Source organism: Opisthocomus hoazin, chromosome 1, assembly GCF_030867145.1.
Source record: "Opisthocomus hoazin isolate bOpiHoa1 chromosome 1, bOpiHoa1.hap1, whole genome shotgun sequence".
Lineage (NCBI taxonomy): Eukaryota > Metazoa > Chordata > Aves > Opisthocomiformes > Opisthocomidae > Opisthocomus > Opisthocomus hoazin.
Window position 1 is genome coordinate 100,724,234 of NC_134414.1, and position 16,142 is coordinate 100,740,375.

Here is a 16,142-nt window from a genome sequence, read left to right on the forward strand (position 1 = left end):
TCCTTAGTCAGTGCAAGGGAATAAGGTAAATAGCAGTTGGAAACCCCGGAACAACTAGGCTGCCCTGGAAGTGGATGGTCCCTGGTGTTCTGTCCTGTGGCCAGTCTTGTAAAGGGTTCAGATACTTGATTCAGCATGTTGCACTCTTGTCTTGCTGGGGCAGCTAACTGGTGTAGAGGGTGTCTTTTGTTACTACTTACTTTTTTCCTAGATGTGAAAGGCTGTTATTGAGAAGCTTCTTATCAGTTCTGCGACCAAAACTCTATGCTTCTGTTGGAAAGACAACAGTCCTGCAATTTATTGTTGCTACAAACATGCAATTGTGGTGTTCACGTGCAGTTGCTTTTCTAGAATAATTGTGCTTCTAGTCATGTTTACCAATATATGTGAAGTTTTCAGTATGTCTTTTTTTCTCAAGGTGAATGATCTGACACTTGGCTATGTTAGTGCACATTTTATTGTGCCACCCTTATCAGATGATCTGGATTACTCTGTGACATCTTCCCATTGTTTATCACCCCATTAGTTTGTGTGCCATGTGCAAAATTTATGTGTAATTTTATAGTTTTGTCTATGTTCTTGGTAATATCAAGTGGTATTGGATTGAGAATTGATATGCAGAGGATTTGGCTAGGAATTTTCTTGTTGTTAAAATTGTGTTAATAGTTCTGGTTTTGATCAGTGGAGATAATTTTCTAAAAAACATTTTGTTTACTATAAATTTAATCAGATGAACATGTAAAAATGCAGTACAGAATTTCACATAGTTTCTAACATCTTTCAGGTTTATAATAAAGAAAAGTATCAAATTGATCTTACATATTACACTGCAGGAAGTTCCATTTATGTCCAGAGATGGTAGTTTGATTTGTCTCTATTCCCCATACTCCTGCCCTCCTTCCTTTCAGTGCTATTTTGGACTATATCCTGTTTTTCAAGATCTAGTAGAAGTTAAGTCTGTAGATTTCTCTGGATTCTTGATCAAGTCGTAAAACTCTTGAGTGCAGCTTACCTGAGTTTTCTATTTTTAAAATATTTAGTGTAAGCTGTTGTAGTATATTACATTATGAATTTTGGAAACTGGTTTATTTTTTTTTGTCCTGACATTGCATCTTTCATGTTTAGATTCAGAGCAGGAATATGAGATGTGTAAGATTTGTTTAATGGTTTATATGGTGGTTGCTGGGATGTTTAAAATCTATTAATTGTGAGTGATAATCATACGTATTTCCTAGTCCACATATCTTGGCTAAAAAACAAGGTTAATCAATTAGAATAAATTTGGAAACAATGTATTAAATTAACTGCATGAAGGAAAAAAAATACTTTGGGATAAATCAATTCTGTTTTGTTAGTGTATGCAATAAGTTTATCCAAAACTGAATTTTATTTTAAGTGCAAGAAAAATGAAGTGTTGTTTTGTACCTGCGTTAAGATACAAACCTGTATGTTCTCCTGAAACAGCTTTAAAGACTCATTCCACTAGAAAGCTGAACCTGTTGCTTTCACTGTCCGGTTGTTTTCTGAACCACTGCTAGATATTGTTGTAACTAATGAAGAAGAAAACTTTCAATGCCAGTACAGAAATACTGTTTATCTCTGTCTGTTCATATGAAGAATATTAATTGGCAAGAATTGTAGGTTGTATTGTGCGCATCCTTGTGCAGAAAAAACATGGAAATGAGTACTACCGTGTAAACTTATATGTCTGATCTGTTGTCTCTTTCAGTTTGCAATACGTCCCATTCGGTATATTCCCAGAGATTTTCATACCCCTTTTTATAGTGTGCTTCAGTGGCTAGTAGAAAGCCGTTGGTACATGAATGCTCAGAAATTTTAATATTTCCTCTATTTGCTAGCACTTTGCGGTAAAAATTCATGTCTTGCTGAGAAAAGCTTTCATTACTTAAGTGAAATTAAGCCTATATTTTTTGCTGCTGAGAATGTATTTCGATTTTTCCCATTGACTTTTGAGCATCCAATAATAATGCTCTTTGTAGCAAAAAGGCAGAGAAGTCAAGTTGAATATGAAGTAAGAGTAAAAGTTAATTATTCCTTTTTAAAGTGAAGTAAGATTAAGTCTTTTTTGAAAATTCTAGTAGCATAACATCTTGCAATTATTAGCATTTGGATTAAGTGCTTTAAGGAACAAACAGGGTTCTTAAAGTGTTCTGGACAATGAATTTTGCTGCATAGCTTGGAGAGGTGTAACTACTATGTGCATTGTAGAACTGAACGAACAGCTTGAATTATTTAATACGGCCATGACCAAACTACAGATTTAGTAATCAGAAATAGGGAACCAAGAGCATTTAATCAGTCTTTGGTGCAAACTGTAGACGTGCTGTTTTCTTGAAGCAGTGGTAAATAGATGTGATATAATAATAATTACTCCTTAGATGATAGAATATCAACTGCAAATGTGTGTATTCCTTTTGCTCTAGAACATTATTCTACTGTGAACATTAAACCATGATTTGTCCTTGCTGATAGTGTTCTACTGCTGCCTGTAAAGGACTCAGCTGGACCTGTAATATCACCTTAATACTAATTGGCTGTATTGCCAAGAACACATTTTTTGGGTTGCAGAAGGGCAACCTCCTGCATAAACAAACTGTAACATAATTGGAAAAAAAGTACAACATTGTGTTGCTTAGCAGCATGAGGTTGAATCTGACTGTCTGAAACAAATGTACATACTAAAATTCTTATATCTGTTTTTTTTTCTTTGTAAATTTTAGTTTTGAGGTTGTTTCCTGTTGTAGCTCATTCTGTTAATACAAGGTGAAAGGAAGTCTTGTCCACTTCTTTGCATGTTCATTGTGAATTCAAGAAAAGGGCTGCACAGTAAGTGAAAGTCATAGTTCAAAACATTTAAGCAATTTTTAAAATAGATACTAGCATTTTCCAGATGGAAGTGAGTTACTAAGCCTGCTTTTCTTAGGCTATAGTACATGCATTTACTGGTGCTTTTTTTTATTCGCTTGACTTCATTCTGTTCTTGGGAAGTCTGGTTTGTTTTACTGTCATGACCAAAATTCTTGTCTCTCAGCATAAAAACCCGCATTATCTAGCTACTTACCACTACCATGAAGGTAGTTCTTTAATCATTTGGAAATGCTTAAAACAAGAATTTAAATAATAGCATTGCAGGGCCTGTAAATTTTGTGTCCCTCCATCTGTCAGTAAGATACACCGAATATCATTGAGGATACAGTTTCATACCCGCTGAACCAGTGTAACTCCTACTGAAAGGGCCCAGTCTTGCTCAGCGCTCTGTCCACAGCAGCGGCCTGAAGCATGTGCCTACAGAACGGCATGGCAGCAAAGCCACAGCTCATGGAATGGAACACGGTTAATTGTCTTAAAATTTTCTGGTGTTGTATGTAAGGCGTTGACTGCTTGCTTTCTTGGTGCTCTGTCTTTGACATTCTTCTCTATTTGCTGTCAAGTGAGCAAAACACTTCTCCTTCAGAACACGAACTGCAATTGACTTTTCTGTTTAGTAGCCAGAACTAAGTGTATGGTCTGAAGACCTGACCTCTTGTTACATTATCTGGGAAAAAGCATCATGTACCTTAAGTAACCAGTGGTACGCTATCTAACCATTAAATGCCCCAAGAATTATTGGCAAATGAATGTCTTTTAGAGAAAGACAGTTGTTGCTGCTGTTCAGTCCCCTTTCAGGGCCTGACCTTCATTGATTATTGCCTCGAAGCAAGACAGTCCTTTGAGTGATGTAAAGGATTTGCTTGGTTTACCCGAAGTCTTTTGGTAAGTTAATCCATGTGAAAACAAGAAGTTAATATGTTTTGAATATGTCAGTTTTGCCTTGACGTGCTGGGCCAAATACTGGGTTCTAAGCCTTAGGTTGAATACAGTTTGCTTTCATTAGAATTTATTGGGCTCCGAGCTTGGCATTTCAACAGAATTTCATATCAAGACTGAAAAACTTTTGATGGAAGGGGTTCAGTTTTAGCCAGAGAAGCCTGAGCAGAGACTTTACTTCTAGTCGTATGAAAAGGGAATCTCAGCACTGTAAGCCTAGGCTACCTGTTATACCTGAAACAGTTAAACATAGTTGGATTCTGCTCTTCATCATTATGTCTCAAGTCTGGTTACATGAGAGACCAGTACCATTGTCCAATTTTCTGTTTGGAAATATTTTTTTTCGAAAGACAGCAACATCACGTGGATTATTTCGGAAGAGAGCTGTATTAAAAACAAAGTAATTGCTCTTTGTATCATTAAGCCTTCTATGTCTAGTTGTTTGGCTTGGGGTTTGTTAGTTTGTGGTTTTTTTTCTAATTGTGATGGGAGAAATACTGAATTCTCTATCCCTGTTCTTGAATTATGCCACATACACGAGTATTTTAGTTCTCTTAACACAGTGTGTAAATATGGCATTTTAATTTCTTTGAGGTTGTTGAACTTTTTTCCCCGAATCTCATTCACCTTGAGGCTTTGATCTTTGAGTGTCCTCAGAATTTTAAATTTTCAACCAGATCTCTGCTTAAGTTCCCCAGTGCTTGAAAATATTGTCAGAAGATAGTAGGATCAGGCTGTCATACCTGTAAGTCTCTAATACAGATAATACTTGTTGCTCAAGGAGGAGGAAACATCATTGCTTAAAACTAGCATATTTTGCAGCATTCCTCTGCAGTCTCTTCAGCATAGAATGGTGTTTAGCTGGTACTTGAAGATCTGAATGCATTTAGATAACTCTTTCGAGAGCATATTTATGGGGTTGAAAGTTATGGTCCCTCTGCCTTGGCTTTGACCTGACAATAAGTAGTGATGCTTGCTTTCAGAAGTTCTCTTTCTGTGTTTTTACTGCTTGCTTTAATTCATGTCGATGGTAGGTGTAGGAGCGTCTTGCACGAAGTGAAGTCGTATACCATGAAGTAGATGTGGGTTAGCTACGCTTAGGCTCAACTTAAGCTTTGAAGTTTAAAATAAAACAAACAAAAAAACCCAAAACAAAAAACAAACAACAAAAACAAACCCTGACAAACTGAAGTATGGTTAAGGACATCCCACTTTTTGTCGTATCATATTGAGGGCAAATTGAATTTGTGTTTGCATGGATATTACCAATGTTCCAGAAACTTACGCTGCCAAGTGTCTTAATTTCAGGTGTATGATGTGGAAAGATCAACAAAAAGTGTTACTTGACATTACATGATGCAATTACTTGAGTTACTTGACTAAACAGTAACCTGGTTTTCAATGACAATAGTTTTAGTTCATAACAACTGTAATTACTCAGAATTTGTCTTTTACTGTGTCACTTAGAAATTTATTGCTTTGAAATAATGTGTTGAGAAATTTATTGCTTTGAAATAATGTGTTGGAGCCTGATGCAGTTGACTAAATCCCATACACACTCAATTTTACTAGGAGGAGGAATCTAAATTAATTGGCTTTGTAATATAAACTATTTGAAATAACCGTTTCTCTGATGCTTATCAGATATTTCTTAAACTTTGAAAGGTAGACACTTCTTTCTCTACTGAATAGTAGCTTAATGACAAGTTTTTCATTAATCATTGAATACATTTCAATTTTAGTGCATGGCAGTGTTAATGAGCAAATCACTGGGACCACCAGTTTTCTATTCTGATTCTATAAAAAATTTCCTCCTTCCTGAAAGACATAAGGAACAGGGAAGAAAGAAAATGATAAATGTGTGGGGGTGTGTATAGATTGTAACTACTGAATTAGGTCAGTGTTACAGTTTTGGGGGAGGTGTTTCTAGATGAGAAGGCGTTTTGATTGAAATAAAGGAATAGGGTAGAGGGTTAGATTCCTGTGTCTAGAATTTTTAGACTAGAATCACGTCATAACCCTTGTGATGAGTTAGTATTTAATAGGATTTTAAGAAGGTAGTTCCCAGAATCCTGTATGAAACAAATCTGTGTTACCTTTCAACCTAAAATTCATATCGCTGCAGTTATGCTTTTTTGCAGTACAGCACTTAGAATGAAAAAGCCTATCTTCCGTGAGATCCTGTTAAGATAGGAACGTCATTCTACAAATAATGCTGGAGGAAAAATAATTTTATTTTTTCATAGCATAGTTGTATGATTTTTAGAAAGCTCTGTTGTTACATGTTGAGTAGGTTAGTATCCTAGCATACATTGTTACCACACTGCAAAGTAGATTTTGTGGCATATATTCTCACTTTTATATAACTGGAAAACTTAAAGGAAAAATAGATAGACCCTAGATAGGGCTTGGGTAATGCACATAAATAATTTGTATTTTGAGGTCTGCTGCTGTCATCTGTCACCTTGCATTTGCTTTTTTGCTGAATCTATATTGTAAGTAGCTAATTTAGGTGACAGGCTGTATGTATTGGGATATTTCAGTTACTTTTGAGGAGATTACTTTGAGAAACTCAGATTAAAACTGTTCTAGAAGTCAACTGTATTAGATAATTATGTATGTTCCTTGATCGTTATATGCTAAAATGCCATCCTTTGTATTTGGCGTTACATGTTACCTGTAACAGAGTAATATGTACATATTTGCTTCTTATCTAGCACTTAACCCAGCAACCTGTCTGATGTTTTTTTCCTGGCTTTTGAAAAGGTGCTTGATTTCTTTCCCAAACAAAAATTTATCTATTCGGTGTCCTGGTTTCGGCTGGGATAGAGTTAATTTTCCTATAAGTAGCTGCTGTGTTTTGGGTTTGGTACCAGAAGAATGTTCATAACACTGATGTTTTCTGTTGATACTATGAAATCAAGGACTTTTTCCAGTCTCCCATATTCAGCTGAGGAGCAGGTGTGCAGGAGCTGGGAGGGAACAAAGCCAGGCAGCCAGCCCAAGCTGGCCAGTGGAAATGTTCCATACCATAGATGTCATGCTCAGTTTAAGAATGGAGGCTGGCTGAAGGGCAGGAGGCATCTCTGTGCTTCTAGTTTCCATGAGCGTGAATCCTCTCTTGTCTGGGAGTTCATACTTTTTTTGGGGAAATTCAGGATTGCAGGGTTCTGCGATCACTGCTTGGGGACTGACTGCGGATCAGTCCTCAGGTGGTGAGAAAAATTGTATATAGTTTGTTTAGCATATTTATTATTATCGTTATTAGTATCATTATGAGTGTTTACTTTGCTGTCATATTAAAATGTCTTTACAGAATCACAGAATCACAGAATAGTAGGGGTTGGAAGGGACCTCTGTGGGTCATCTAGTCCAACCCCCCTGCCGAAGCAGGGTCACCTACAGCAGGCTGCACAGGACCTTGTCCAGGCGGGTCTTGAATATCTCCAGAGAAGGAGACTCCACCACCTCCCTGGGCAGCCTGTTCCAGTGCTCCGTCACCCTCAGAGGGAAGAAGTTCTTCCTCATGTTCAGACGGAACTTCCTGTGCCTCAGTTTGTGCCCATTGCCCCTTGTCCTGTCACTGGGCACCACTGAAAAGAGCTTGGCCCCATCCTCCTGACACCCACCCTTGAGATATTTGTAGGCATTTATAAGGTCCCCTCGCAGCCTTCTCTTCTTCAGGCTGAACAAGCCCAGTTCCCTCAACCTCTCCTCGTAGGGGAGATGCTCCAGTCCCCTCACCATCCTCGTAGCCCTGCGCTGGACTCTCTCCAGTAGCTCTTCGTCTTTCTTGAACTGGGGAGCCCAGAACTGGACAGAGTACTCCAGATGAGGCCTCACCAGGGCAGTGTAGAGGGGAAGGAGAACTTCCCTCGTCCTGCTGGCCACACTCTTCTTGATGCACCCCAGGATCCCATTGGCTTACTTGGCAGCCAGGGCACACTGCTGGCTCATGGTTAACCTGTCGTCCACCAGGACACCCAGGTCCCTCTCCGCAGAGCTGCTCTCCAGCAGGTCCACCCCAAGCCTGTACTGATGCATGAGGTTGTTCCTCCCCAGGTGCAGGACCCTGCACTTGCCCTTGTTGAACCTCATCAGGTTCCTCTCTGCCCAGCTTTCCAGCCTATCCAGGTCACGCTGAATGGCAGCACAGCCTTCTGGTGTATCTACCACACCTCCCAGTTTGGTGTTTTTTTGTTGTTTATCTCAACCCTCGAGTTTCCCCTTTTGTCCATTTCTCCTCCCTGTCCTGCTCCGGAGGAAGGGGAAGGGTGAACGAACGGCTGTCCCGTGCTTGGCTGTCGGGTTAAACTATGACATCCTGCCACACAGGCGCCATTTTGCTAGCTGTGGAGGCTGAGGCGAGGCTCAAATGCGTGGCTGTACTGAGTGCTTCAGCCTGGAAGCAGAGGTCCCTCCTGGAGGGCAGTGTCATGTCTGGTGTCCTCTGCCCAGCCTGTGGGTGCTCGCTTGGAATGCTGCTTGCAGTGGGTGCTACCTTCTGAATAAGGAGCATGCAGAGTCAGAAGAACTATAGTTGTCTTTTCCTGGTGTTACTAAAATTACAAGGAGTCAGGAGAAGCAAAAGCTGACTTTCACTTAGAGTTTAGTGGTGGATCAGGGTAACATAAGGAGATGGCAAAAGCATGACCAATCATAATTTGCTCAGTTTGCAATCAAAAGCAAATGTCAGTGGGATTCATTTGACTAAGTCTGCATAGCCTCATATATCGCTTGATTAACAATAGAGTAGTTAGTTTGTCATTTAATAAGCATCTGTCTCCATTTAGACACTGTATCAAAACATCTATTCAAAGCTGTGGATAAAGGTGATAATCTTTCTTAACATGGCTTAGCGTGTTGAATCCAAAATCAAATACAGTAGAAATGAAACCTATGTAACAATTAGTATAAAATCTCCATTAGAATTCAGCTGTATATGGATAGTTTGAATTGTTTCTGTTGGCCTGTCTGTATACTCAAAACTAAGATGTCGCTGCATCAGTGCTTACAAAAAAAAGTTGTATACTCTAATTAGCAGGAAAATACCTAAACAAGGACATCCTTGCAATTTAGAATATGCAGAAACTACAAGAAGCAATCGGACCATTTATGGGAGATGGAGTGTTTTTGGTTAGCTGCAGCATGACTTGAAGTTACTTTCGTATCTCTGAGGTCATCACATCAATGGGAGGGGAGAAGTGATGAACTCACTTGAGAAGTTGGCCTTGTCCTATGCACATGACCAAGGCAAGTAAACTTCTCTGGAGGCCCTGAAACACACTTTTCTGGGAATGTAATTTAAATAATATACATAGTATCATGATTATAATCTTAAGCAAACAGTCATTAAGTAAGAGGAAGAAAAAGATTTGTTAGTCCTTTATGTAAATGTTCTGTATTTACTAGTGTCTAAGAAATTCTGTATATTTTTGTTACACAGATTTTGTTTTACTCTGAATTTAAAGATTTTGAATAGGGTGATTATTTCAGTAGTAGTTTTTTTGTATCTCCTAGTTAAATTATGTCACTCACCTTAAGCAGAAAGGAATTTACAAGAATACGTTGCCCAGACCCTTCAACTAAGCACACAGGCAAAATCTGAGGGTAAATCCACACTAGTGTAAGTCAGTCTAACAGGAGAGCTGCACTTCTGTCCTGGCTCCCTGGCTGGCATGAGGATGAGTAATCTCTGGCCTTGCAGTACCTCAGTTCAGGTGATCAAAGAAACTGAAAAATAATAACAGTCTTTGTACGTTTGCAGTTTTGTTGTTGTTGTTTCCTTTTAGTTCTCTGAACTGGCTCATTTAATGGTAGTTCAGCCAAAAGCATTAGAGTAAGAAAGAGATGAGACTGAAGCAGCTTGCACTTGATGTAAGCTACTGTGGAACCATAGCTGCCAGTAGTCACTTCCTTCTGTGGTTTAAGCCAACCTAGACCAGGATTGCTGCTGAAAGGAGCTGTTTCAACTTTCTCCTGCTTCTTTGCTACCTCACTGCTTGCGCCAGCACATGTTTTTGTGTGGCCATGTTGTGAACCAGACATGTTAAGGAAGAATGGTGGTGATTAAGGAAAGTTTATTGTGGTGATGGTTGGCTTAGGACTGTTAAAAAGTACAATATACATTGGCAGAAGTTTGATTTCATTGATTTATGCAAGTACTAGAAACCTCCATCAGGTGGTGCAGGGGAAATGACTGCATTCAACTGCAGTAGACTGCAGTGTATGTGTATGTATATGTATGCGTGTGTGTGTATGTATGGCAGGAAACTTAGTCTTGCTAATTCTTTCTACCTAGTGATCTTTCTAAACATTAATAGAAAACAATTACATACTCAGGATGGCATTTAAAAAAGAGCACCAGTTAAAATAAGTTTATTTTAAAAATTGCATTTAAGAAATCCATTTCTTCCTAAAGAAAATTAGAGTTGGTAATGTCTTTGTTCTGCACTTAGCAGGCTTAATAAGTCCTATGAATATGAATTCTGAAAGGTCAGGACGGGTTACAATGTACTGTATTCAAAGACAGCAGTTTTGTTCAAAAGTGAACATTATTGCAGTGACAATATTAGAGATATCTAAATTTATTGGTGCTGTTAATATTGGAGACTAGGCTGGGAGGTATAGCGTATTCAGTCAATATTTTTATTGTAAATGTAATGGCTTGTGAATTTGCACAGTTTAAGAAAGGATTGTAAAGTGTCTTGGAGAAAGATAACAGCATTGAATATTGATATGAGACATAATAAAACACAAATATGCATAGTGTTACAGCAGAATTTTCACTCTTGTTAACTTGAAGTGTTTACTGATTGAATCGGGAACTTAGCACTGCCATATGAATCTTTCTTTCTGCCACCCTGCTTGACTTTTGATCCTTCTGAGTTCTGTTGTTTGTTAATGTGATGCTTAGAATTCTGAGTTGCACTGGAAAATTACATTTCATCTTCCGTGGTTATACAGTGCCCTATGGTAAAAAGTAGATTTGCTATTATATTTTAATGCAACTTTTTATTTCTGTATTTAACACAATGAAGTTGAAATACGTAGTGATTATTGAAGTGTTGTTGTATCATGATTACAAGATCAACAAATCTGATGTCAGAATTTTCTTTATATAGTCCACTAAAATACTTGGTGGGGATGTGATGGGCTTTGTAGTGTGCCTGAAGGGCGGGTGGACCCAGGCTTTCATAGGCATGTGCTGGAAGAAGGGAATACAGGTCAGATGCTCTGGGTAAATACTGATATGCTAATAGAAGTTTGGCTGCAGGGTCTCTGTTAGTCTTAGCTCAGGTAGAAGCAATCTGTAATTCCCTGTCAGACATATGCAGTTAGACAGTGTCAGGAGAAGAGTATTGGAAAAGATCACAAATTTGGCTGTTCATGCTCTTAACCAGGACATTTTTACATAGGCCTCTATCAGCACGTTGAATTGAAGTTGAAAATCTACTGTCGCAATTCAAGCACAATAGAGTCAGGGTAAACAGCTACATTTTGGATGTGTGTGAGTTTTTCTCAGTGGTATAGTGTTAAATTATCAGTGTAATTTTTACTTACAACATCAAAATAGTGTTAAATATTTTATAAGTTACCTTCTGATGTCGGTTCTATTCAATAAAAAGAAATACTAAGTCTAAAATAAATGATTCTTTATAGCATTGTATTTGTTTTTGTAGCGTTCTTTTCCAGATACGGATTACTTTCATATGCATGTGTCAATATAGCATATTGTAGCATATTGTCTTTTTTTTTTTTTTTCAGGTTATGCAATGGTCTCTGCAAGATGGCGTGTTCTTGAATTGGAGCTTTTTAAGGCAAGCATATGCTGGTACTTCACCTTTACTAAGTGGACTATAATTTCTTCTCTCACAACAACTACATAAGCAGACAAAATTGCAAAGATCTGCCCTGTGTCGAGTATGACAGCCACGACTCGTGGCTCTCCGGTAGGAGGGAATGATAGCCAGGGCCAGGCTCCTGATGGACAGTCCCAGCCTCCCCTCCAGCAGAATCAGGTATGATATTAACAACCAAGTTGTCTAAAAATAAAGGGGTTAGTTCTTTAGAAATAGTGTTAATGAATTATTTGAGTTTGTATATTCCTGAAGATGTCTAGTTAAGTTAGATATTTTTGTGTGTGTGTGTCTGGAAGTACAAAAACATTTTGGGGGATGAAGGCAGTCCTGTTGGCAAAGTAGATACAGTTAGGGAGCACTGCATTGCAAAAGATGCTCCCTTTTCAGGCAGTGGCGTAGTTTTTTCAAGCATATGCATTTGGATAAGAAGCCTACTTGACGTAATATCAGAAGCTCTTTCAGAACTGTATTATAGACTTACCTGACATAGATTGGTAAAATTACTTTCTGTGAGTTCAGTTTATGCTCAGTTCTGCAAAAGCACTTCTTGGATAAAACAACTCTTTAAGACCAGCTTCACCTGGGTCTTGGTTCATTGTACTAGACTTCCTGAACAACTTAGCACGTTTCCGTTGAACAGGTTATCCTGCTTTCAAAAGGCAAGTAAAAGCTTTCAGATACTACAGCATAAAGTGATGATTCTTTTTTGTTGGCGAAAAAATACCAGAAAAGATGCTTTTAAACAGTGCAGCGAAACCCATTTAAAAGAGAAGCCACACTTTGTCGTTTAATTCAGTATGAAGATGATGTTTGTTTAATACCATAAAGTTTAATGGTTGTTACTTCCTGAGAATGAATTGTTCTTTGGAACATAGGTGGTGGGCTGACCCTGGCTACCAGGTAAGCCTCCACCCATCGCTCACTCGCACTGCGTCAGCGGGAAGGGGGACAGAATCGAAAGGAAAGTGGTGCAAATGCAGTCACTCATCACCAGCTGATGGAAGCCCAGCTAGTCCCCAGGCAACAGCTATGCTGGAACTTGCAACCCCCCTGTTTTATTGCTGAGCGTGACACTGTATGGTATGGAGTATCAATTTGGTCAGCTCAGCTGTCCTGGCTGTGTCTTCTCCCAGCCTCTTGCCCAGCCTACTTACTGCTGGGGGGCGAAGTTAGCAACACAAGGCCTTGAATCTGTGCAAGCGCTATTCAGCAACAGACAAAACACTGGTGTGTTATCAATACTGTTTTGGTCACAAATCCAAAACCCAGCACTATACAGGGTGCTGTGAAGAAAAATTAACTCCATGCCAGCCACGCATGTTACAGCATGTGAAAAATGCTCTTGAGGTTTTGGTCCTCCATTGTCCTGCTAAATATTGCTGTTCTGATTTGAATCTTTATTACTGTCACTTCATACTATTTCTATATATGAATAAGCGTGCATCTACAAAATGCATTGTATTTTGCGTGGCGCATCAAAATGGGCTTAACTAATCGTGTTCTTGGAGGTTGATTAGTAGCCAGCTGTACTTGTGTGTTACACAATTTTAGCAAACTTTTTGAGAAAATTTTTTTCATGATCATTTTCTTCTGTGCTGTTACTGAAGTTTGGCTTTCTACCTGAAATAGTCATCTTTTCTGCAGAAGATTAGTGAAAACTGTAGCATCCATATAGTCTTTATTTTCACCTTCTAGATAGGTGGTCTGTTGTAGAAGTCCATTACAAAAAAACCCACTTTCTTCACTGGGAAAGTAGCTTAATTTTTAAGCTGTTGAGATAGAAAGCAGATAGCACATTTTATGCTCCTTTTTTTTTGTTATAAATCTGAAATCAAATGATTTTATTGTATTTTATGATGACAGGTACTTACTTGAAGTGATTCTTTGAAACACAATGTGAAGAAAAAATACCAAAATAGGTGGCACGCATGTGCAGGCAGTATTTAAAGTATTTTCCATACCAATTTTAGACTTCTTCACCTGATTCTTCCAATGAGAACTCCCCAGCTACCCCGCCTGATGAGCAGGGCCAAGGAGATGCTCCACCTCAGCTTGAAGATGAGGAGCCTGCATTTCCACACACAGACCTGGCAAAGTTGGATGACATGATCAACAGGTATTTTCACACTTTGATTGGGTGGAGGTTATTGATGCAAATATCTTGATAGTAGAATCAGGATTCTTGCATCTTTGTTTCACTGGATTTCTTGAAATACTTTTTTTTAATTGGGTTAGCACTGTAAAGAGAAAGAGGCTCAAATCAGAGGGTTGTTGGTATTTTTTTAAATGGAGTGCTCATCAGGGCCTTTAAACTGTATTAAAAACATTACAAAGGGGCAAGAATTCTTGATTTTTAAGAAGCACAACTGAAATACTGTCTTTGAATATAGGCCTCGATGGGTTGTTCCTGTATTGCCGAAAGGGGAATTAGAAGTTCTTTTAGAAGCTGCTATTGACCTAAGTAAAAAAGGTAAGCTGAAAAGACAGTTAATGATTATTGGGCCAGTGTGTAAAGTCTTTTCCTGTTCTTTTGAATCCCTGCTGGAGGTGTAAAAATTCTTATTATTTCTGTTACAACCCTGTTCCCAAAGATTGTGTCAGTGGTATGCAGAACCTTCATAGATCACAAATTTTAGAAAGCCATCAATGTAGTTAGAAATTAAGTGCCTTAGCATGAGTAGGGAAGTTGAATAATTTCACAGCAATAAAAATCTTGTCATTCCTGTCCTACCAGTTTCCTGTATTCACTCTGATATCAGACCTAGTGGGTTTGGTCTTTATAAGATATATTTAAACTCAAAGAATTCTATTTTTTAAAAAATAAGTTACTAATGTAGCTTTCCAAATGTCTTGCCATAAATTATTGTTCAAATTTGGCACACATGTACTTTTGAGAATATTAGACAAAACTTAGAATTTTGAACAGCATGACTTAGACTAGTAATTCTGCCATATTGCTTACTGTGTCTGACTTGCTTGGAAGTAGGAGGATTCCGTATCAGGATTGTGTATGTGTTTGCTAAATTGCACTAGTCAGATTGACAAGTTCGTTGTGTGTTCTGGAAAGTTCTGTTCTCCTGAAAAGTTGCTTTGGTCTGCTATTCCAGTCAGTATTTGTTGCCCCAGTATTTGGGTAATATCAGAAGTCTTGACCAAAATATTTTCTTAGCATTTCTACACTTACCAGTTCATTGTGTTTTAAGTACAGTGACATACAAAGTGCCTGTTCCTTACTTTTGCATAGCTGGACCAGGACGATTTCATTTCCATGTTAATAAAGGTTATTTTTAGGCAGTTTTAAGAATAAAAAACTGATTGTGGGTTAGCTTGATTCTTTTCTGTAAGTCTTTCTGAAGTACTCTCTGGAGAAAGAAAAGTTAGTGTGCACCCTTGTGATCCAGAATAGGATAATGACATGTTGTTGCCAACACCGATTTATCAGCCGTAGTTCTGCTTGGAATTAGCTTTGTTGCATGTAGCTAGGTCTGGCAGGAATCCTAAGGTGAGTGTAGAATTTTCAGGTGATCGCATCTGTTCAGGAGCAAAAGAAATGCCAGCTCATGGAAAGAAAGTGGAGCCCTCTATGTGTCTGGGCTGTTGGAACAGTGCAGTAAAAAGAAATTCTCTGCTTGTGATTTGTGAGAGAGGAGATGTATATACTGCCAGCTGTTAAGTCATCTTTAAAAAAACCCACAAAAACACAACAAAAGACAGAACCAAAAAACCATCAATGCAATGAAGTAATAAGAGCAGAATGAGATTTTTGGCTACTCCTGACATCAGCGTACTTCTCCAAAGTGTCAAGACTTAGTTGAAAGTTCCCAAACAACATCATCTCTTTTTCTTCTTCAAGTTGTGAAGAACAGTGGAAATCTATTGATATACTTTATGCACTTTGATTTTTTTGTGAAGTTGTTGATGTCCAATTCTGAAAAGGGCTTCTGTGTTGCTATTTAATTATTCTTCCTCTTGCTCTCTAGATGAATTGCTGCGCGTGTATGTACACAAGGATTATTGGCTAACGAGAAAACAAGGAAAGCTGTTAGAAGTAGTTGCTTAACTGTGTTAACTTTACAGTTACATCCCAGATTTTTTTTTTCCAGGCTGCTTGAAGTTATATGATGGTTAAGAGGGTTCTTTTTAAAATAACTTTCAGTACTCAAGGAATACGATAGGGTGCTAACTTGGTGTAACTGACGCTATTCTCGTAGCTCAAAACTTGGCAAACACTGTTTCAGAGTTGTGTATACATGGAGAAGTAATATAAAGCATTCTGTTGTGTACATTTCTTAATGGATTGAAAATGTGTGCCATTATCTCAGTGAGATCTAAAATTGGACACTTTGTTACCTGTCTACGGGCATTTTTCTTAATCTGAGGAGTTCTGTTTCAAAAGGGAAGAACTGAGAGGAGAAATAGAAAAATAACAAGCTGTTGATTTAGATAAATTTT

The 16,142-nt window shown here is 38.3% G+C and overlaps 1 protein-coding gene across 1 annotated transcript in view; it reads left to right on the forward strand.

Moving 5' to 3' along the window:
- The window catches only part of USP9X (ubiquitin specific peptidase 9 X-linked), a 106,311-nt gene that overhangs the window by 15,688 nt on the left and 74,481 nt on the right, over positions 1–16,142 (forward strand). The window contains exons 2-4 of the mRNA XM_075430749.1: positions 11,596–11,849; positions 13,661–13,806; positions 14,081–14,160. Coding sequence (XP_075286864.1) covers positions 11,754–11,849; positions 13,661–13,806; positions 14,081–14,160 — 322 coding nt within the window. The 5' untranslated portion in view covers positions 11,596–11,753. The remainder of the gene's footprint in view (positions 1–11,595; positions 11,850–13,660; positions 13,807–14,080; positions 14,161–16,142) is intronic.